The 18,970-nt window shown below is 38.5% G+C and overlaps 1 protein-coding gene across 1 annotated transcript in view; it reads right to left on the bottom strand.

Annotated features, from left to right (window-relative positions):
* Window positions 1-3,759: 3,759 nt before the first annotated feature.
* Window positions 3,760-18,970, bottom strand: part of LOC144431415 (uncharacterized) — a 54,468-nt gene continuing 39,257 nt past the window's right edge. Inside the window, exons 2-15 of the mRNA XM_078119527.1 lie at window positions 14,496-18,970; window positions 14,059-14,259; window positions 13,788-13,956; window positions 13,091-13,189; window positions 12,715-12,816; window positions 12,082-12,297; window positions 11,679-11,914; window positions 10,519-10,720; window positions 9,571-9,837; window positions 9,033-9,262; window positions 6,389-7,482; window positions 6,081-6,257; window positions 5,029-5,411; window positions 3,760-4,394 (exon numbers count right to left, since the gene is read on the bottom strand). The exon at window positions 14,496-18,970 is cut by the window's right edge and continues 25,032 nt beyond it. Coding sequence (XP_077975653.1) covers window positions 4,111-4,394; window positions 5,029-5,411; window positions 6,081-6,257; window positions 6,389-7,482; window positions 9,033-9,262; window positions 9,571-9,837; window positions 10,519-10,720; window positions 11,679-11,914; window positions 12,082-12,297; window positions 12,715-12,816; window positions 13,091-13,189; window positions 13,788-13,956; window positions 14,059-14,259; window positions 14,496-18,970 — 8,135 coding nt within the window. The 3' untranslated portion in view covers window positions 3,760-4,110. The remainder of the gene's footprint in view (window positions 4,395-5,028; window positions 5,412-6,080; window positions 6,258-6,388; window positions 7,483-9,032; window positions 9,263-9,570; window positions 9,838-10,518; window positions 10,721-11,678; window positions 11,915-12,081; window positions 12,298-12,714; window positions 12,817-13,090; window positions 13,190-13,787; window positions 13,957-14,058; window positions 14,260-14,495) is intronic.

Here is an 18,970-nt window from a genome sequence, read left to right as displayed (position 1 = left end):
ACAGAAGGGGGCATATTCACTTGGCTAACACAAACAGTCCCCGAACTCGTAATAGAACTAAAAGGAGGAATATCGGAATTAAGTTATAGCTTAACCCTGACCTGGTACACACATAATAGCAATAATAACACCATATGCAAATATAGAATCTCATATTAACATTACTGTATTGGCATCTGCGGCTTTGGTCGAGTGTCAGATATACGGAGATATAACTTGACATCGTATGAAAACTAGCGCGTAGACAGAAGGCGGTAAAACTTGGTTGTTTTTGAAGATTCTTCGAGAAATAGTAAAAATGATTCAATATATAATTTATTTCAAATAATTTCAAATCTGATTTTGTATATCTGGGTGGGACATTTAAAGTTGAAAAATTTGACCATTTTTTCCTGTTCAATCTAAATTTTTAATCAGTATTCAGTAGTTGTATAAATATTGGAATGAGCGATCTTGTATTTACTTTTATGCTTGGGTGATGTGGACAAAAACTCGCATGTGCAGATTTTTAGGTCTTAATTAAACGATAGTGTAAATTAGCGAAACACTTTCGCGATGTGTTGGAACCTGAGGTATATGATTACTCGTCGTCGACTATCAATTCCATCATTGTTAAACGCCTAATTCAACGACGGAAGATAAATCGCCGAATGAAGCAAAGTAACTTTTGAGTTTTTGGGGGAACAAAAACGTTGATAGAACAATGACAAAACAACAAAATCAGTCGAGGTTCGGTATAAATCTGCACAACTGGTAATCGATACCGGTCCACGGACCAGCGGTTGGGAACCAATAGTAACCAGTGGAGAGAAACCACAATGAAACATTCCATTTGCGCGAGCAACCCTTGTGCGATAGTTTAATTATCATTTATTGACTGAATTGTATAAATTAATAATACAATACATAAAAGAAATTTGATACTGGCGAAATAAATGATATTTGAAGCGTAGCAAGATAAATAATAGTGGCAAACCTAATCGATATATTTCATTATATTCAAGAAAAACTCGTTTTTCGTATATACATAATTGTCATGAATTTGGTCAAAAATGATTGCCCTCGATAAGAGGGAATCAAGTGATTATTCGTTGGCAGAAGACATGAACGTTAGTTGAAAATAGATAAAACCTATAATTAGGGATGCCACTTTTGGATTATCGGATCGATTCGAATTGATCTTTTCCGAATCGATTCGAACCAGATTTACGTGATTAGGAAAAAGAGAGCAATTTACCGAAAAAAAAAACATTGAACGTTTGTTAAATCGATGTTTTCGGCGGCTTTAAATCTGTTGAAAGCGTTTATGCGGCACTCCAAGTAACACCAAATTACGGGACGGCAATAAATGAAAATGAATTTTTCGTGATTGACTTTTTTACTTATCTGCCGTCATTTGTTTCAAGTTCGGCACAACAAACTCTTTCCATCAAACTGCGAGTTCAGTTTTCCACTGAATAGCCTAAGTTTCTATTATGCGCGAATTTAAATGGATCGTATACCTGAAAATTCGTGACAATTTTGATGAAAATTTCCAACAGCACACCTGCGCTGCGACTAAGTTATTGTGCGCCCGGGCATGATTGTATAAGGAATCAGCTACCGACGTCTAGATAATATTTAATTTTGACTGAAATTCAATTTAAACTTTGTTCTGAGTGAAATATTTCGCGTACATTTGAAGAGAACTATTACTGAATGAGTTCATCGGCCGGCAATGTTAATTGAAAATCATGTTTCTCATTCTAAAAGATATATTTATTTTGTTTGCGTTTGTCAGGCTTCCACTCGAGTGACGGTAAAAGAAATCAGGGGGAAATAATGTAATAGTACATACACGTCTTTTTTCAGCTGTTACAAAAAAAAGTAGAATTTCCTTTCAATTTTGTTAGCGCGATACAAGCGGGAATAAAACATTTCGGATAATTTCTAGCAAATTTCATAACGGACAGGTGGGAGTAAATAATACTTGAGGAATAGCAACTTGTGCACTGTTTTACATCAACACGTGCCAGATTTCATACCAGACCAGGAATACTGTGCGAATGTCGTCTTACTTTAGCCCCAGCGACCATGTTTGATCGAGATATAGCTTCGACCAATTATCGCTCGTCAGCGCGGCGTCCATTAGGCACATTTGGACTTTCTTAATTACGAAATTAAACATAGTCCACGATAATAATGAAGCCCGAGTTAGCCAATAACGCTGTTAGCCACAAATAATATTGTCTTTAATATTTATGAAAATTTTTGTTGGCAATCGTAGTCGGGTGAACGATTGTTTTAATTTAATCGTGGTTAATTTTATCGTGTTCAATCATATTTTTGCAAGCATTTCCCATTTATAGTATAGTATATTTATAGTATAGTATATTTATATTTATTTTAGAATGTTTTTGCCGTAAAACTCTATGCTGCCAGCATTAATGTAGAATATTGTACTAGAAGATGAAGAATCGGTAATAAGGCCGGCCTTAATTAATTCAATATAACAAGAAGTGAAATACCACAGTCACACATTATACTGGCGTGGGACTAGGGAAAGCAGTGTTGTTACTGTGTTTATGACATAACAGTACAACTGTTCCCTGCTTATTTTCTCATATGAATTCCGTCTAATTGCCTCAGTCCTGATACAAGTATAACACAATAATAACTCATTATTGTAAGACTCACAGATAAGTTGCAACAGCAAGTTTTCCATCAATGCATTTATTGGTGATATCTATGACCTACATATTTTTTATCATGATGGAAATAAGTGTGGCTTATTCACTGAAAAACCCTTATCATCCTTGCTATATAGCAGGGGTCGGAAACCTTTTTGGTCAAGAGAGCCATAAAATGTACATATTTTCAATTACATTTCCGTGCGAGCCATACAGCGTTTTTTTCCCTTAATTATGTCTTAAATTTTTACCCAAAAGTCAACACATACAATTTCTCAATATAATTTAATGTGACTTCTGATGCCGCATGTTGTCCCTGAGGGCCGTGAACGACTGCTCACATGCAACACATGTCTGCATGTTGAGATCCACGATACTCTATGCGTTTCTTTCTTTTAGGCTTCTCCATTGTGCTAAATATTGCAAATAAACTGTTCAAATAGACAGAAGGCTTTTCTTTATTGCTCCGCAATTTTGTCGATTGTCACAAAAAATGTTCCCGAATCCCTTAGTTTTGTCACAATGGCTCTCTGGCACTTTCCTCACGTAACTTAGACAGGAGCTGAGCGCGTGTTCTCAAATGTATTGGCAAATGTTCTGCCAAATTTGGCTGTAAATATATAGTTTGAAATTCGGTAACAATAGTAAGCTTGGCCTTGGAATATCAGATTTTTCTGCGAGCCATATGCCGTCACTAAAAGAGCCATATATGGCTCGCGAGCCATGGGTTCCCGACCACTGCTATATAGCGTATTCCATTTTCGAGTTTTTCTCTTCTAGATTTGAGCTTTTACGCATGCAATAAAAAAAAAGCTTAATGAAATCAGATTGGGAAAGATTCGATTCGAAGAGTTTTGATTCGAGATTCGATTCGAAAAAAAATGTATCCAGAAGTGGCAACCCTACCTATAATTATTTTATTCCTCTATTAATGCCAATCGACTACTTACTAATTGATTACTTTCTAACATCGATTCTATATTTGGCATTGCCGTATGTCCGTGTCGCTTGCTCATCGGAGTGTGCGATCCTAATAATGACAAAGCAATACTTATTTTCCCCTTTCCCAATAACAATAAATCAAACGAGATTATGCTTGAAATATATTAATTTATTGCATTCATCACGACTAAAGGCAAAAATAAAAGCATGTAACTATAGTCTTTGTACACATATTCACAATGTCACTAAATGGCCTCTTTATGAACTTTCATGATCTCTACGAAACATCTAATTATTCACCAAATATCCCAACTTTCACCATTTCACCGGAAACACCGTTAATTATTCTGTCGTAAGTTCGCTAGCACCATATCAAGCCAACACCGGTATCGAATGAATCAATCACACAAACTGAATAAGCGAGCAAGCTACGTGAAAATGCAATAAAGTTCTTTTGTTAATCGTCGTCGTTTCGGTTGGTTTCCCTCCTTCATCGGATTCAAGGAGAGCAAGTAGATTGTTGACAAGCGCATGTTTCAGCAACCTCAATAGTGCGCTTCACGGTACTCTGGTCATAGCACACCAAGTTGAGTTCCACTTTGCGTGTTGTCGCTGTCGTACAGCAAGAGCATTTGTTGACGTATTTGTCGAGGTCAAATGAGTACGAACTGGTGCTGCTACAGCTTCCGGCACATTTTGTTATATTTACAAGTTCTGCAGACTTGCAACCATCGAGTGTGACGTAATCCAAACTTTCGGTTTGAGGTTCACAACCCTGTGGGTCTGAATAGAAAGAAATTACATTTTAGCTAAAACAAATTTAAATATTGGGCGCTATGGACAAGTAAAATGAAGAACTTTTGAATATTTTAAAAACTATTTAAATTTAGTGAATCTCTAATGACCTCTACCGTCGTATCGTTAACAGTCAATCTTTTACCAAAGATTTGAATCTTAATTTGATGTATATAAATTTGCATTGTTTTCTGTTTTCTCTCTCTATTATATTGCTAAAAAGTGTCTGCTTATATGCTCATTGATTAACGAGGGTTCAAATTTTAATTTGAAATTTACATCTAATCAATTATACATGAGCGGCACTTAATTTCAATCCCGTCAATGACAATTTTGTAAAACGTGTAGTTGAAATGGAGAAGTCGGTAGGAATAAAATTAAATGCTTATCTAAAGATAACTGTCATTTTTATATAGAGATTGGACAATTTAAGCTTCTACTTTCGAAAACAACTAAATGTAGAGATTAGATATTGAACATTGGATGTCGCTGCTCGATAACCAATCTTGGTTTCCCGAAGTTTACCTTCCCCAGTGAAACTGTGTGTTTAGTTTTATTTTTCGGCAATTTCGTATGTTATTTTTTACTGGATGGAAAAATAAATTTGACTATGACTACTCACTTCTGACACAATAAGTGCAGCATCCATCGCTCGTAGTTCTGAGATCTTCTTCAGCGCAATTTGAATCTAATGGTGGGCACGATGTCGTCATACAAGAGCTATACACTTCGTTAGTCACTGGGTCAGTTTCACAAGTGCATGTTCCACAGGTTCCAGATGACCATGTTTGTCCAACAGTGTACATGCTTCCACCATGATGACACATGCTTGGCACGCAATCACCGCAGCATTGTCCGGCGATAGGTACGTAGGTATATCCGGCACTGCATGTTCCACATTTGATGGCGGTGCAAGTTGTCTCGTATTTTCCAAGTATGTCGGGACTGTCTGCACATTGACATTCGGTACAGATATCGTCCATCCATATACTGCCAGGTTCGTATCTGTTTGTGTGAAAATGACATATTTTTAAAAGTTTCGCGACGCTTTTACTTCATACAGGGGCTCAGTTAAAGCAAACGATGGTACTATGGGGCTACCTTATACTTTAGAACTGTGGTTCTCAAACGGTGGGGCGTAGACAGTTTTTAAGGGGGCGTGAAGCTAAATAAAAATATTTGTTAGATTTGATCTGACCCGCCTTGTATATTTACATTTCTTTATTTTGAATATTCACGTTACATCTACGTATTTTCAACGTGTTTATTTTGAATAAAACATATTTTCGTCTCACTATCTGTTACGTATTTGTAGCTTATTTTTAGTTGTTATTTTTGAGATGGAGCGCGAAACTTGACAAATTCTAAAAAATGGGCCCGGTTAAAAGAGTTTGGGAGCCACTGATTCAGAACAACCTCTTAGAACTTTTTTGCCGTTTGATAAACCAGATCTAATATATAACACACTCGGTGAAGTTGCTAGCGGAAGTGTGTACGACGACGAAATGTTACCTCCTAATATGGATGTGAAAATGTACGAGGAGTCCAGCTATCATCTCGCACATTATTGACTGTGTTTTGCTAATTTAAACAATTCAAAGAATTTACAATTCTGACAGTTACTGCCGACGTATAGAAAAACTGTTCCTAAAGACAAAAAAAAAATGTTTTTACCTTGTGCTTTCGTATACACATGCTTCAGGTGCGACACATGTTCTGACAACACATCCACAATCGTCTGTGACATCATCAGCTTCCCAACCTTCTTGGCATTTCTCTGGTACTTTGCATTCACTGCATTCGCATGTGAGTCTGGTGCAGCATTGGTTTTCATCTATTCTCACGAGTTTTCTTAAAACATAATTGAATAAAATGAAGATAGTTAAATGGAGCTTGTGTTTTATTGGTTAATTTCTTTCTAAGCATAAATGTTAAAGGCTAACGTAAATTTATTTGGCTTTAAAAAACTTCAAATTGTTCACCTGTTTGTTGGACACGAAGTACGTTGTTCAAATGTACAAGCAGTCTGGTCACATTCGCATGCGTATGCTGGGCAGCAAGCTCCTGGATTGGTTTGATATTTTCTTTGGTATGACGCACATACGATTTGTACTACATTGCATAGTGAGGTATCGCACACGCAAGCTTCTTCGGCTTGAATAGGACAGCATTCTGGCACAAGGATTCCACCCAACAATCGTCCTGTTGGAATCAAGCGATAACCTTCTTCAGCAGGGCAGCTCTTTGGTGTCTTGCGTGTTGGACAGGCACTGGTGTCACAAGTGCATGTGTATGTTGTGCAGCAATCTCCTTCGGCACTTGTCTTTGTCAGTTTGTATCCGCGAGCACAGCTTGTGATCTGTAGTGGGCAAAGAGATGTATCACACTTGCAAGTATATGTGGTACAGCAACCTGTTTTTTTAGTGTTGGCAACAGCAATTTCACCAGCTTTGCATAAAGTTGGTTCTTCTTTGCACCATGAGTAATCGCATACACAATCATAAGTCTGGCAACATCTAGATGAGCTCGATAAAGCACGCACGTATCCGACTGGGCATTCTTCTTTGGAAGCTGGGCAAGCGTTTTCGTCGCATTCACATACTTGAACTGGGCAACAGGATTCTGGATCTTTTGTTGCAATTCTTTCTCCTTCTTCACAGATTGGCTCTGTAACGTACGGACACAAGTGGCTCTTGCAGACACATGTGTATTCGAAACAGCATTTGCTTGGGCCGGTGGCCACTGCTACAGTTTCTTCACCAGTGTTGCATACTGGAACTCCAGTAGACAAGCATTTGACGGAAGCGCAATCTTCCTCGCGATTTATTGACTCACATACGTATATCGGACAACATGGGCCATCAACAACTTTGTGAAGAACTTCAGATTTTTGGCATGTTGGAGCAGAAGGACAAGACGATGCAGTTTGTAATAGACTTCCATCTTCTTGACACGTTACATACACGCAAGCATCGGTAGCAAGTTGCCATTGTTCGCCAGCACGTCTTGGTGTTCTGGTTTCATCCATGCAAGTAGAGCACTCGAACACAGACACGCATGCACCATTGAGAAGCACCTAAATATACAAATATATTTTTTCATTATCCCACTTGGCCGAGTGTTGTTATTAAAAATCATGGCTCTAAAATATTTGTGCGCAATAACTAACATTTGAAATATGAAACTTTACTGATTGTGCTACAATTCTACCCATACCTCGAATACTGGGTGTTACGGGCAGAAATTTTACTCCAGTGATTTTACCCATTCATTTCGATTATTCTAGTCTCGATAAGCATGTTTAGACTTGCTCTCATTTATTTATTTGTTTGTTTATATTAAGAGCCCTGACCGAGAAAAAGCTTTGGAAATAATGGTGCAATACTCTTTTATATCAGCTGATTTGTATTCATTTCCTTGTTATTCTTATTGTATCATATTGGGTGTCCTACTTATTAGTGTCAGAGACAGTGCAATGAGGCCTGTTCACATAATTTCTTTGTTAGATTCTGCGATTACTTTGTGGCATTGATTTGCAAATTGTAGGGTTTTAATTCTGTTAATTTAGACTTGCTTAAGATATTTAGGGAAACTTTGTAGTTTAGGATTATTTAATAATTTGAATTTAGGTTCTGATTGAGTTGTATATTTGAGGCTAATTAAACTATTTTATTGTTTTTGTGTCTTGTAGCTAAATTTAAGTACTGCTGTTGGGCTGGAGACACAATATATTGTAACCCCCATACTCACGTAAACCGTACATACATACTATAGATTACAGGGTGGTCCAAGGTTGTCGCCTTCGCGGGCCACAAAATTATTTTTGCATTGTTCGCGGGGCACAATAGTGTCAGAAATAGGTAAACTGGGCAATACAAAACAAAAACTTTTATTTTGCAAACAATTGATCATTATTTGTCATTTACCGCGCTAAAACATGCAAAACACGCCAGAAAAATCACTTAAACATGCTAAAGTCTTTCTATATCTACGTTTGATGTAAGATTTCGAATTCTTCACAACGGAGAAAGTGCTTTCGCAAATGTAAGTGTTTTCGAACATCGATGGGGTTCCCAAAAAAAAATCCCTCAAAATTTGGAAATGCTCATTGATCCCATGATAGCAAAATGCTATTCTAGATTATATTTGCCATAACCAGATTGATTGATTATCAAATTTTACGAAATGCAAGGTACAGGAGAGTGATTACTAATTTTTCTGACATATTAGAAGCATTTTTTGTAATACTGTTTAGGCTGGTTCCAAAAATTATTTTGATTTTTTTGATTATCCGACGCGGGCTTGGACCACCCTGCTATAGAATATTCACTGTGCTACACTGCCGTTATACCTGCTGTGGAAATTTATCTACTGTGGAACTTTCACCTAATTGTGGAATTTTACTGGACTGTGATTTGTATATTCTGTAAATTTACTTTCATTTCAAGTTCTTTCATACAAGTTGGATGTGTTTATGTGTGCGTTACTACTGCGAGAGTTAGCTACGGAAGTAGATTGACAAGACAGCCCAATAGGCAGAAATAGGACCTGTAGAACCTCTACACTGGGACCAATAGTTCTTTCATTAATCATTACGAATATCAATAGCTAGTATAAAATATTCACCTTCTTATCGGGACAGAAACATCCTTCAGCAGTGTATTTGACGTTAAGGTTAGCGTATGAATTATAATTGCTACACGTCCTCTCAACAGTTGGTCCGCAAGCACTGTAAACTCTTCCACTTGGACATTCGTAAGGACAGATGTCGTTTGTTCTCCAATTTATGCATTCTCCATGGATCGCACACTTCTGGGCATATGCCTCCAACACGGAACAGCCTGTCTTGTCAGCACCTAGGATGTTAACAAAACATGTGATTTGTATTTTATTTAATTGAAAGAGTATTTAGGACTCTTATCCTTCATTCTCACTATGTTTTTTGTTCAACCGAAATTTCGTTTTTAAAATCTGAATTGTTATGTATCTCATAATTTGTTCTTAATAATATGAATGATATTGAATTTGTCATTACTGAATATAGGCCTTTGGTTTTTAAGTGATTGTGAATGAGGCCCTAGATACGTTGGTAGCCTCAATGTCATATGAAACTGAAAAAGGGGTGTTTTTTGTTCCTAAAATGAATTCAATAATAGTAACTTACTGCCTTTGGCAATTTCAGTACAAGTTGACATAAACTTCTGCGTTGGAACAACTGCTGAGCAGGTTTCGAATGCTGAGCCCATCAACACTTGGTTACATTGCGCGACAATTCCTGCCATAGCTTCAGCCGATACCTCTGCAATGACGCCGTAATCATCTTCGCAAGTTCCAGTGTCGACAAGGTAATGGTTGAGGAATTGTTTAAGTTCAAGTTGTATTCCGCCGATCGAGTAAAGGCCGTCAACGTACGAAGCTCCATCACACGTTCCTATTATACAATCGCACATATTAACACAGCAATGCAATGATTTGAAATTATAGCGTAATATTTGAAGGTGAAATTGTTTTTCATAATCAGTACCCATGGAATTACTACGACCGGCGCTCCAGAAGTATTTGTATCAATGTGGAGGTAACTAGTTTTGTTCGCCTATTTTACATCAAGTTTTTTTTTAAAGATATTCACTTGGCTGACACGGACAGTCCCCGAACTCGTAATAGAATGAAAAAAAAATAATGATTTAGAATAATAATGATAATGATAGTGAATTTACCCTTGAGGTGAATTTCTTTGTTTTCAAGGGTAATGAAATCCAAAATAAAAAACAATCAAACACCAAATTTAAAGCACGAATACGACTTGAAGTTGAATTTGATATTCGTTGTGCTTTATGTACCGCTCAACCAGACATTGAACAGCTAGTTGCCAATGAACATAAGCAGCAGTCGCCATCACATTAATTGAGTATAATGAAGTAATTTCGTTTTTCAATAAATCAGCGTCACTAAGCACAATTTGGGTATATCTAGTAATCAGCTTAGCAATAAGGTAAAACGTTCCAAAGACGAAGACCAACCTCTATAGACGAAGAGTCGTTCAGCATTATATCAAGTTTTTAAATCAAACAGGATATAACTGAAGGCACCTAAATGACCAAAAATAACTTACCACAAATACCATCCAATGATCCTGCGTAACTTGTTGGTGTTTTTACGGTCCATGCATCAGATTTTACGTCGTATGTAACTTCAACGCCTGTTGACGTCATCTTTACAACGACAGTTGAGGTACCTAATTTAGATACCACGTATCCTCCATCCGTGACCGAATCTCTCTGAGCCATGTTGTATATGTCGTGAGCGATTTTGACCTAATTAGACGATTGTAGGATAATTTAGAAGAAAATTCATGTTGTTATTGTATGATCACCATTTAATAAATTCACAGATCGTCCGTATCAATCGCTTGAAAAATATTTGATTATCTGCTCGTGAATTCTGGTATGATGTGTCACATTGCTTGTGTTATACGCATTGACTAATGTCAGTAAAGTATATCATTTATTGATTAGTAATATTGAAATGAAGAATAAAATATGAAACGAAAATTATAAAAAACAAATTAGGTATTGATCCGTATTTCCCCGCCGCCTTTTTGGTCTGGACCTAATTTATTTGCCTGATTATTCTGGGGGTCTTATTGGGCGGCTATGCTTATTTTATTTTTTCTGAAGTCGAATATTTTTTACGCATGAGTCTTCTCAAACATAATTTGCGTGAACTTTATATCAAGGTTTATAAAGTTGATAATGTAATCGCTGCCAAGGTGTATGCAAATCATAATATTTAATCAAATTTCTACTGCCATCTTTTTTCAAAACGTGTTTATGACTGATATCGGTACTTCAAAAAGAAACCGGCTACCACGAGATAAAGTGATTGATTTATGACCCTTCGGTTTTACCGATTCAGGGAAAAACGACACCAGACTGGAAATCACAGCTGATAACCAACCCATGGTACAGCGCAGTACTTATCATACCATATTCGCGGGTTATTTCAACGTTCCAGTTGATGGGTTGTTTAAAATGATTAAAATTACTGCTTTATTGTTAAAAATATTTAGTTCTGTGAGTATTATTCTGCCGTCTTATTGTAGGGCTATACGGAAAATCCCTATTTTTTAGGGAAAAAAAGGGCTTCGTCCTTTTTGCCGGTAGAATTACTTTCCAAAAAAATATGGCAAATTAAAAAGTGATAATTTAATAAGGTACACATATTGACCCGTATTAATTATTGGAGGTATAGCAAGAGAACTGATATACTTACTGTAAAATCGTGAGAAATTATTGCTTCAACTCCGGTTGCCAGGTTAGTCAAAGTTATATCTCCGAAGCAGGCTCCTTTTGTTGGATCGTTCTTTTCACAGCGTCGTTGACGAAGATTAACTCTGAATGATCGCATCGCTGAGTCCTTCGCAAGGTCGTGCGAGCATGGACAAGTCTTTGTAAAAGTTTGACCACTGAACATTTCCACAACAGTTTGAGCATATCCTTGGCATGTGCCTAAGATATAAAAAGATAAATTATTAAAGGAGGGGACTCGAGTTTTAACACGATGGGCAGGTGAGCAATTATCACTCCCGAATTAGGAACCAATATTATTTATTTAATATCAATTGGCTGCAAAATAAATTTTTATTTATTTCTCGGGTTCATTTAATTTTACTCACAATCGCAAACGTAAGATGTGCAACATCCATCGGCGCTCATGACTGGCGTTGGTCGTTGTCCACTTGGACAAGTTGGTTTGATTGATGGGCATAGTTTTGGTCTGCAACTGATCTTTTCATCTGCAGTGCATTCGCAAACTTCACATGCTGATGTAGATGGAGTCCATTTTTCACCGATATTGCGCCTCACTTTTCCATCGTCTGTGCATCCCATTTCTTAAAAATATATGGAATGGTAAATGAGTTTGCTAATGATACGAAAATTCAGATTTTTGATATATTCTTCATTGTTATTAGCGGCGGTGTGACTCGTGCTAAGTGTTAGAAATACGCTCGCCACCGCACGTCTGATTACTCTGGGTGGGTTCGCAGGTTCGAATCCCTTTCGGGGATAGTTATGTGCGAGAGGATTACTTGACTCCTCGCCGTCGTAGAGTGGTTCACGTAACCGCTGGTCAGTTACGTCTTCCTCCACCATCAAGTCCATGCTTCTGAAAACAAATACTCAACTAATTCCATACCCGACATGGAATGGTAACGGAGAATAGGCCGTGGTTCGCCATATGGTTAAGTCGTCTTATCGGCTTTCTCTCCCCCGGGATAAATATGTAAATGCTATTCTATCCTCCTTACTTTCACATGTGTAAGTTGGACAGCAAGACGTATCAGACGTTGTCTTCACACTCTTTTCTCCTGGCAAGCAATACGAAACTTCGCATCTTTCAATTCGACAAACTGTGTAAAGTCATGAATATTTTTATCAACATACTGATGTGAGTTAAAATGAAGAGGAATTGTCAATTATTGCTAATCACAATTTGGATTAAAGATGAACCAATAGCAGTATAAGCAATATCGTCCAATGACAAAGAGTTGCTCTATAAAAATAAAAATAGCACACTCCAATTTAAGGAACGTCAGCTATTAAATACAATCTTAAGCATTGTATTCTTCCTGTCATTGAGATTTATTTTATGCGAGTTTGTCAAAAAAAAAAATAAGACCTTACCACATTGGTATACAGGGCAACATCCGTTCATGGAAACTATAACGGCCTCATGGGCAAATAGACATTCCTGAGCCTTTTCACAAGTTGAGGCATCACATTCTAAAATGAATAAAAATGTGTATGAAATGACTGATTTTGTATTTAGGTAAATTCTAAAAATGGGTTAGCCCAGAACGGACAAAACACATTCAAAATTTTGTATATAAATATAACATATAAACGAATAGAGAGAATTTAAGAAAAAATGATCACATGCTTCAAAAACAGTTGTAAGATATAAAGTAAATAGATTTCAAAATAATAATGCGTTATTTAATGATAATTGATAATATATTATTTTTGCTATTGACAGGCAACAAATTATTTTGTGTGAAACAACTCTCAAAGTAATCGATGGAAGATAAAAAATGGTTCATGATTGCAGTAAACAAAACACAAAAACTGAAACAATCACCAGTTTGAAGAAGAACAAGAGATAAAAATGATATTCATTGGTGTGCTTCGAAAATTTGTGATGTGATGCAATGTAATATTGCGATTATTCACCCTTTTTAATCTGGTATGTAAGTGCATTCGAGTAACTAGAAATACATTACTAAATTAATTCAATCCATGGAGTCAAGTTTTATTCATTTACATGTTTAACACGGCTATTGCGGTTCAATGAAATCAAAGATTACCAATTTACTCCACTTACCGCATTTATATCGAGGACAACAATCGACGATAGTTTCCTTCAAAACCTCATTTTCGGAACAAGTTGGGATGTATACAGGTGAGCATGACAGAGCGACGCATTTAATTCCTGATTCAAGACATTCACACTGACTGCAGCTATCGCCCGGATCTATCCATTTGTCTCCAATCTTGATTATAAGAGAAGAAATTTATATTTAAATAGTTCCATGTTAAGAGGTAAATATGTGATTTGAGCTGAGGACCAATTTATTTTTGTTAAGTTGCCCTACCTTATATTCTGTTCCATAAGTTGTTGTACATTTCGTTTTATCCGGTGCACACGATGGGCAGCAATTACCTTGTCCAGCAGGCACAAGTATTTGGCCTGAAGGACATGTAGTGATAGAACAAATTTCAGCAGCACATTCTACGACACCTCCCATGCATAGGCAATTGGTACATCCACCATCTTCTTTCCAAACCGAGCCAGGCTGAAAAAATCAGTGAATATTCATGTACTCACTACTGTGCTATAGAACTTCTTTGCATTGTAAAAACGTGTTTAAAGGGTGACGTGTTATAAACATTTTCAAAATGTAGATTGGTATACAATCACACGTTTGAAAAACAGTTGCAGGGTTTGAAGTAAAAATAATATATATAGTAAAAATATAGTAAAAATAAAACTTCCTATTCAATTAGATAGAAATAAGTTGAAATCACTGACCTGGCGTGTGAAACCTTCTCTTTGGCAAGGGCATTCATGTGATAAAACACATTTTTGACCATCGCAAACATATCCATCCTCACATTGATCAGGACAATTCTCAGAATTAACAACATCAGGACAAAAGCCGCCCGATCTATCAAATACCACAGATGAGTCAAAAAAGTCAGGAGCATGAATTGGATGAGTGGATTGACTGTTCAATGTTGGCATGTATGTAGAGCCCATCAATAATTGAAGACCAGTTGTAGGTTTCATATTGAAAGATGCTTTACCTTGTTCAGAACTAGCTGCTGCATCAGCAGTTAGACCGATACGGTCGCCCATAAAACCCTTACCACCAGTGCTACCTTTGCCGCCTACTGAAAGAAGTATTTCAGATCCTCCTAGAGACGATTTTTTGCCAGAATAAGAATCACTTGGATATCCAGTCAGTCCTGCAGCTGCGGCCCCTCCTCCAATAATGTCTCCTTGGTGATAAGCGGGACTGTCATAAAGACCAACGAATCCGCCTGCAAACGAGTTGAAATTATTGTCAACTCCTAAATCACCAAAAGCGGCTGCAGAAGCTGCAGCTGATAGAGTGCCGTCACGGTTAAAATGTTTATTGTCATCACTATAAGAACCCTTCAATATTTTCAACACGGTATCTTGATGCCCTTCATCTTCTTGGGTATGAGCATATGGTTTGAATGTGCCTAAAGCAGCAGCAGAGGCCTCAGCCACTCCAGAATCCTTGAGAATATTCATGCCTGATGGTGATTTACCAAACATATCCATCATAAATGGTCTGTTATCTATAAAGCCTTCACCACCAGTATAACCTAGCCCTGCTTGTGCACCTGCCCCAGCGATGAAACCTCCATCATTTAAGTTGCTGGTGCCCAAATCTTCTTCGCCACTTGAAATAATAATTGTTTCGAACTTGGGTTTTCCATCGATGCCATAATCCATTGGCTCTTTGCCCATATATGCTCCAGCTGCGGCTTTTGCTGCGTAGGCATTAGAGTTATCCATTCCATTACCTGAGCCAAATCCTGGCATGAAAAACATAGGTGATCCTTTTCTTGAATCCTTATATGGTCCTGTATGTCCAGCAAATGCTGCTGCATCAGCAGTTAGACCGATATTGTCGCCCATGAAATCTTTACCACCAGTGCTACCTTTGCCGCCTATTGAAAGAAGTATTTCAGATCCTCCTAGAGACGATTGTTTGCCAGAATAAGAATCACTTGGATATCCAGTTAGTCCTGCGGCTGCAGCTGCGGCCCCTCCTCCAACAATGTCTCCTTGGTGATAAGCGGGACTGTCATAAAGACCACCGAATCCGCCTGCAAACGAGTTGAAATTATTGTCAACTCCTAAATCACCAAAAGCGGCTGCAGAAGCTGCAGCTGATAGAGTGCCGTCATGGTTAAAATGTTTATTGTCATCACTGTAAGAACCCTTCAATATTTTCAACACGGTATCTTGATGCCCTTCATCTTCTTGGGTATGAGCATATGGTTTGAATGTGCCTAAAGCAGCAGCAGAGGCCTCAGCCACTCCAGAATCTTTGGGAACATTCATGCCTGATGGTGATTTACCAAACATATCCATCATAAATGGTCTGTTATCTATAAAGCCTTCACCACCAGTATAACCTAGCCCTGCTTGTGCACCTGCACCAGCGATGAAACCTCCATCATTTAAGTTGCTGGTGCCCAAATCTTCTTTGCCACTTGAAATAATAATTGTTTCGAACTTGGGTTTTCCATCGATGCTATAATCCATTGGCTCTTTGCCCATATATGCTCCAGCTGCGGCTTTTGCTGCGTAGGCATTAGAGTTATCCATTCCATTACCTGAGCCAAATCCTGGCATGAAAAACATAGGTGATCCTTTTCTTGAATCTTTATATGGTCCTGTATGTCCAGCAAATGCTGCTGCATCAGCAGTTAGACCGATATTGTCGCCCATGAAATCTTTACCGCCAGTGCTACCTTTGCCGCCTATTGAAAGAAGTATTTCAGATCCTCCTAGAGACGATTGTTTGCCAGAATAAGAATCACTTGGATATCCAGTTAGTCCTGCGGCTGCAGCTGCGGCCCCTCCTCCAACAATGTCTCCTTGGTGATAAGCGGGACTGTCATAAAGACCACCGAATCCGCCTGCAAAGGAGTTGAAATTATTGTCAACTCCTAAATCACCAAAAGCGGCTGCAGAAGCCGCAGCTGATAGAGTGCCGTCATGGTTAAAATGTTTATTGTCATCACTGTAAGAACCCTTCAATATTTTCAACACGGTATCTTGATGCCCTTCATCTTCTTGGGTATGAGCATATGGTTTGAATGTGCCTAAAGCAGCAGCAGAGGCCTCAGCCACTCCAGAATCTTTGAGAACATTCATGCCTGATGGTGATTTACCAAACATATCCATCATAAATGGTCTGTTATCTATAAAGCCTTCACCACCAGTATAACCTAGCCCTGCTTGTGCACCTGCACCAGCGATGAAACCTCCATCATTTAAGTTGCTGGTAACCAAATCTTCTTTGCCACTTGAAATAATAATTGTTTCGAATTTGGGTTTTCCATCGATGCCATAATCCATTGGCTCTTTGCCCATATATGCTCCAGCTGCGGCTTTTGCTGCGTAGGCATTAGAGTTATCCATTCCATTACCTGAGCCAAATCCTGGCACGAAAAACATAGGTAATCCTTTTCTTGAATCCTTATATGGTCCTGTATGTCCAGCAAATGCTGCTGCATCAGCAGTTAGACCGATATTGTCGCCCATGAAATCTTTACCACCAGTGCTACCTTTGCCGCCTATTGAATGAAGTATTTCAGATCCTCCCAGAGACGATTTTTTGCCAGAATAAGAATCACTTGGATATCCAGTTAGTCCTGCGGCTGCAGCTGCGGCCCCTCCTCCAATGATGTCTCCTTGGTGATAAGCGGGACTGTCATAAAGACCACCGAATCCGCCTGCAAACGAGTTGAAATTATTGTCAACTCCTAAATCACCAAAAGCGGCTGCAGAAGCTGCAGCTGATAGAGTGCCGTCATGGTTAAAATGTTTATTGTCATCACTGTAAGAACCCTTCAATATTTTCAACACGGTATCTTGATGCCCTTCATCTTCTTGGGTATGAGCATATGGTTTGAATGTGCCTAAAGCAGCAGCAGAGGCCTCAGCCACTCCAGAATCTTTGAGAACATGCATGCCTGATGGTGATTTACCAAACATATCCATCATAAATGGTCTGTTATCTATAAAGCCTTCACCAGCAGTATAACCTAGCCCTGCTTGTGCACCTGCACCAGCGATGAAACCTCCATCATTTAAGTTGCTGGTGCCCAAATCTTCTTTGCCACTTGAAATAATAATTGTTTCGAACTTGGGTTTTCCATCGATGCCATAATCCATTGGCTCTTTGCCCATATATGCTCCAGCTGCGGCTTTTGCTGCGTAGGCATTAGAGTTATCCATTCCATTACCTGAGTCAAATCCTGGCATGAAAAACATAGGTGATCCTTTTCTTGAATCCTTATATGGTCCTGTATGTCCAGCAAATGCTGCTGCATCAGCAGTTAGACCGATATTGTCGCCCATGAAATCTTTACCACCAGTGCTACCTTTGCCGCCTATTGAAAGAAGTATTTCAGATCCTCCTAGAGACGATTTTTTGCCAGAATAAGAATCACTTGGATATCCAGTTAGTCCTGCGGCTGCAGCTGCGGCCCCTCCTCCAATAATGTCTCCTTGGTGATAAGCGGGACTGTCATAAAGACCACCGAATCCGCCTGCAAACGAGTTGAAATTATTGTCAACTCCTAAATCACCAAAAGCGGCTGCAGAAGCTGCAGCTGATAGAGTGCCGTCATGGTTAAAATGTTTACTGTCATCACTGTAAGAACCCTTCAATATTTTCAACACGGTATCTTGATGCCCTTCATCTTCTTGGGTATGAGCATATGGTTTGAATGTGCCTAAAGCAGCAGCAGAGGCCTCAGCCACTCCAGAATCTTTGAGAACATTCATGCCTGATGGTGATTTACCAAACATATCCATCATAAATGGTCTGTTATCTATAAAGCCTTCACCGCCAGTATAACCTAGCCCTGCTTGTGCACCTGCACCAGCGATGAAACCTCCATCATTTAAGTTGCTGGTGCCCAAATCTTCTTTGCCACTTGAAATAATAATTGTTTCGAACTTGGGTTTTCCATCGATGCCATAATCCATTGGCTCTTTGCCCATATATGCTCCAGCTGCCGCTTTTGCTGCGTAGGCATTAGAGTTATCCATTCCATTACCTGAGCCAAATCCTGGCATGAAAAACATAGGTGATCCTTTTCTTGAATCCTTATATGGTCCTGTATGTCCAGCAAATGCTGCTGCATCAGCAGTTAGACCGATATTGTCGCCCATGAAATCTTTACCACCAGTGCTACCTTTGCCGCCTATTGAAAGAAGTATTTCAGATCCTC

Source organism: Styela clava, chromosome 13, assembly GCF_964204865.1.
Source record: "Styela clava chromosome 13, kaStyClav1.hap1.2, whole genome shotgun sequence".
Classification (NCBI taxonomy): Eukaryota; Metazoa; Chordata; class Ascidiacea; order Stolidobranchia; family Styelidae; genus Styela; species Styela clava.
The sequence above is the reverse complement of the archived record's forward strand: the minus strand, read 5'-3'. Positions and strand labels throughout refer to the sequence as shown.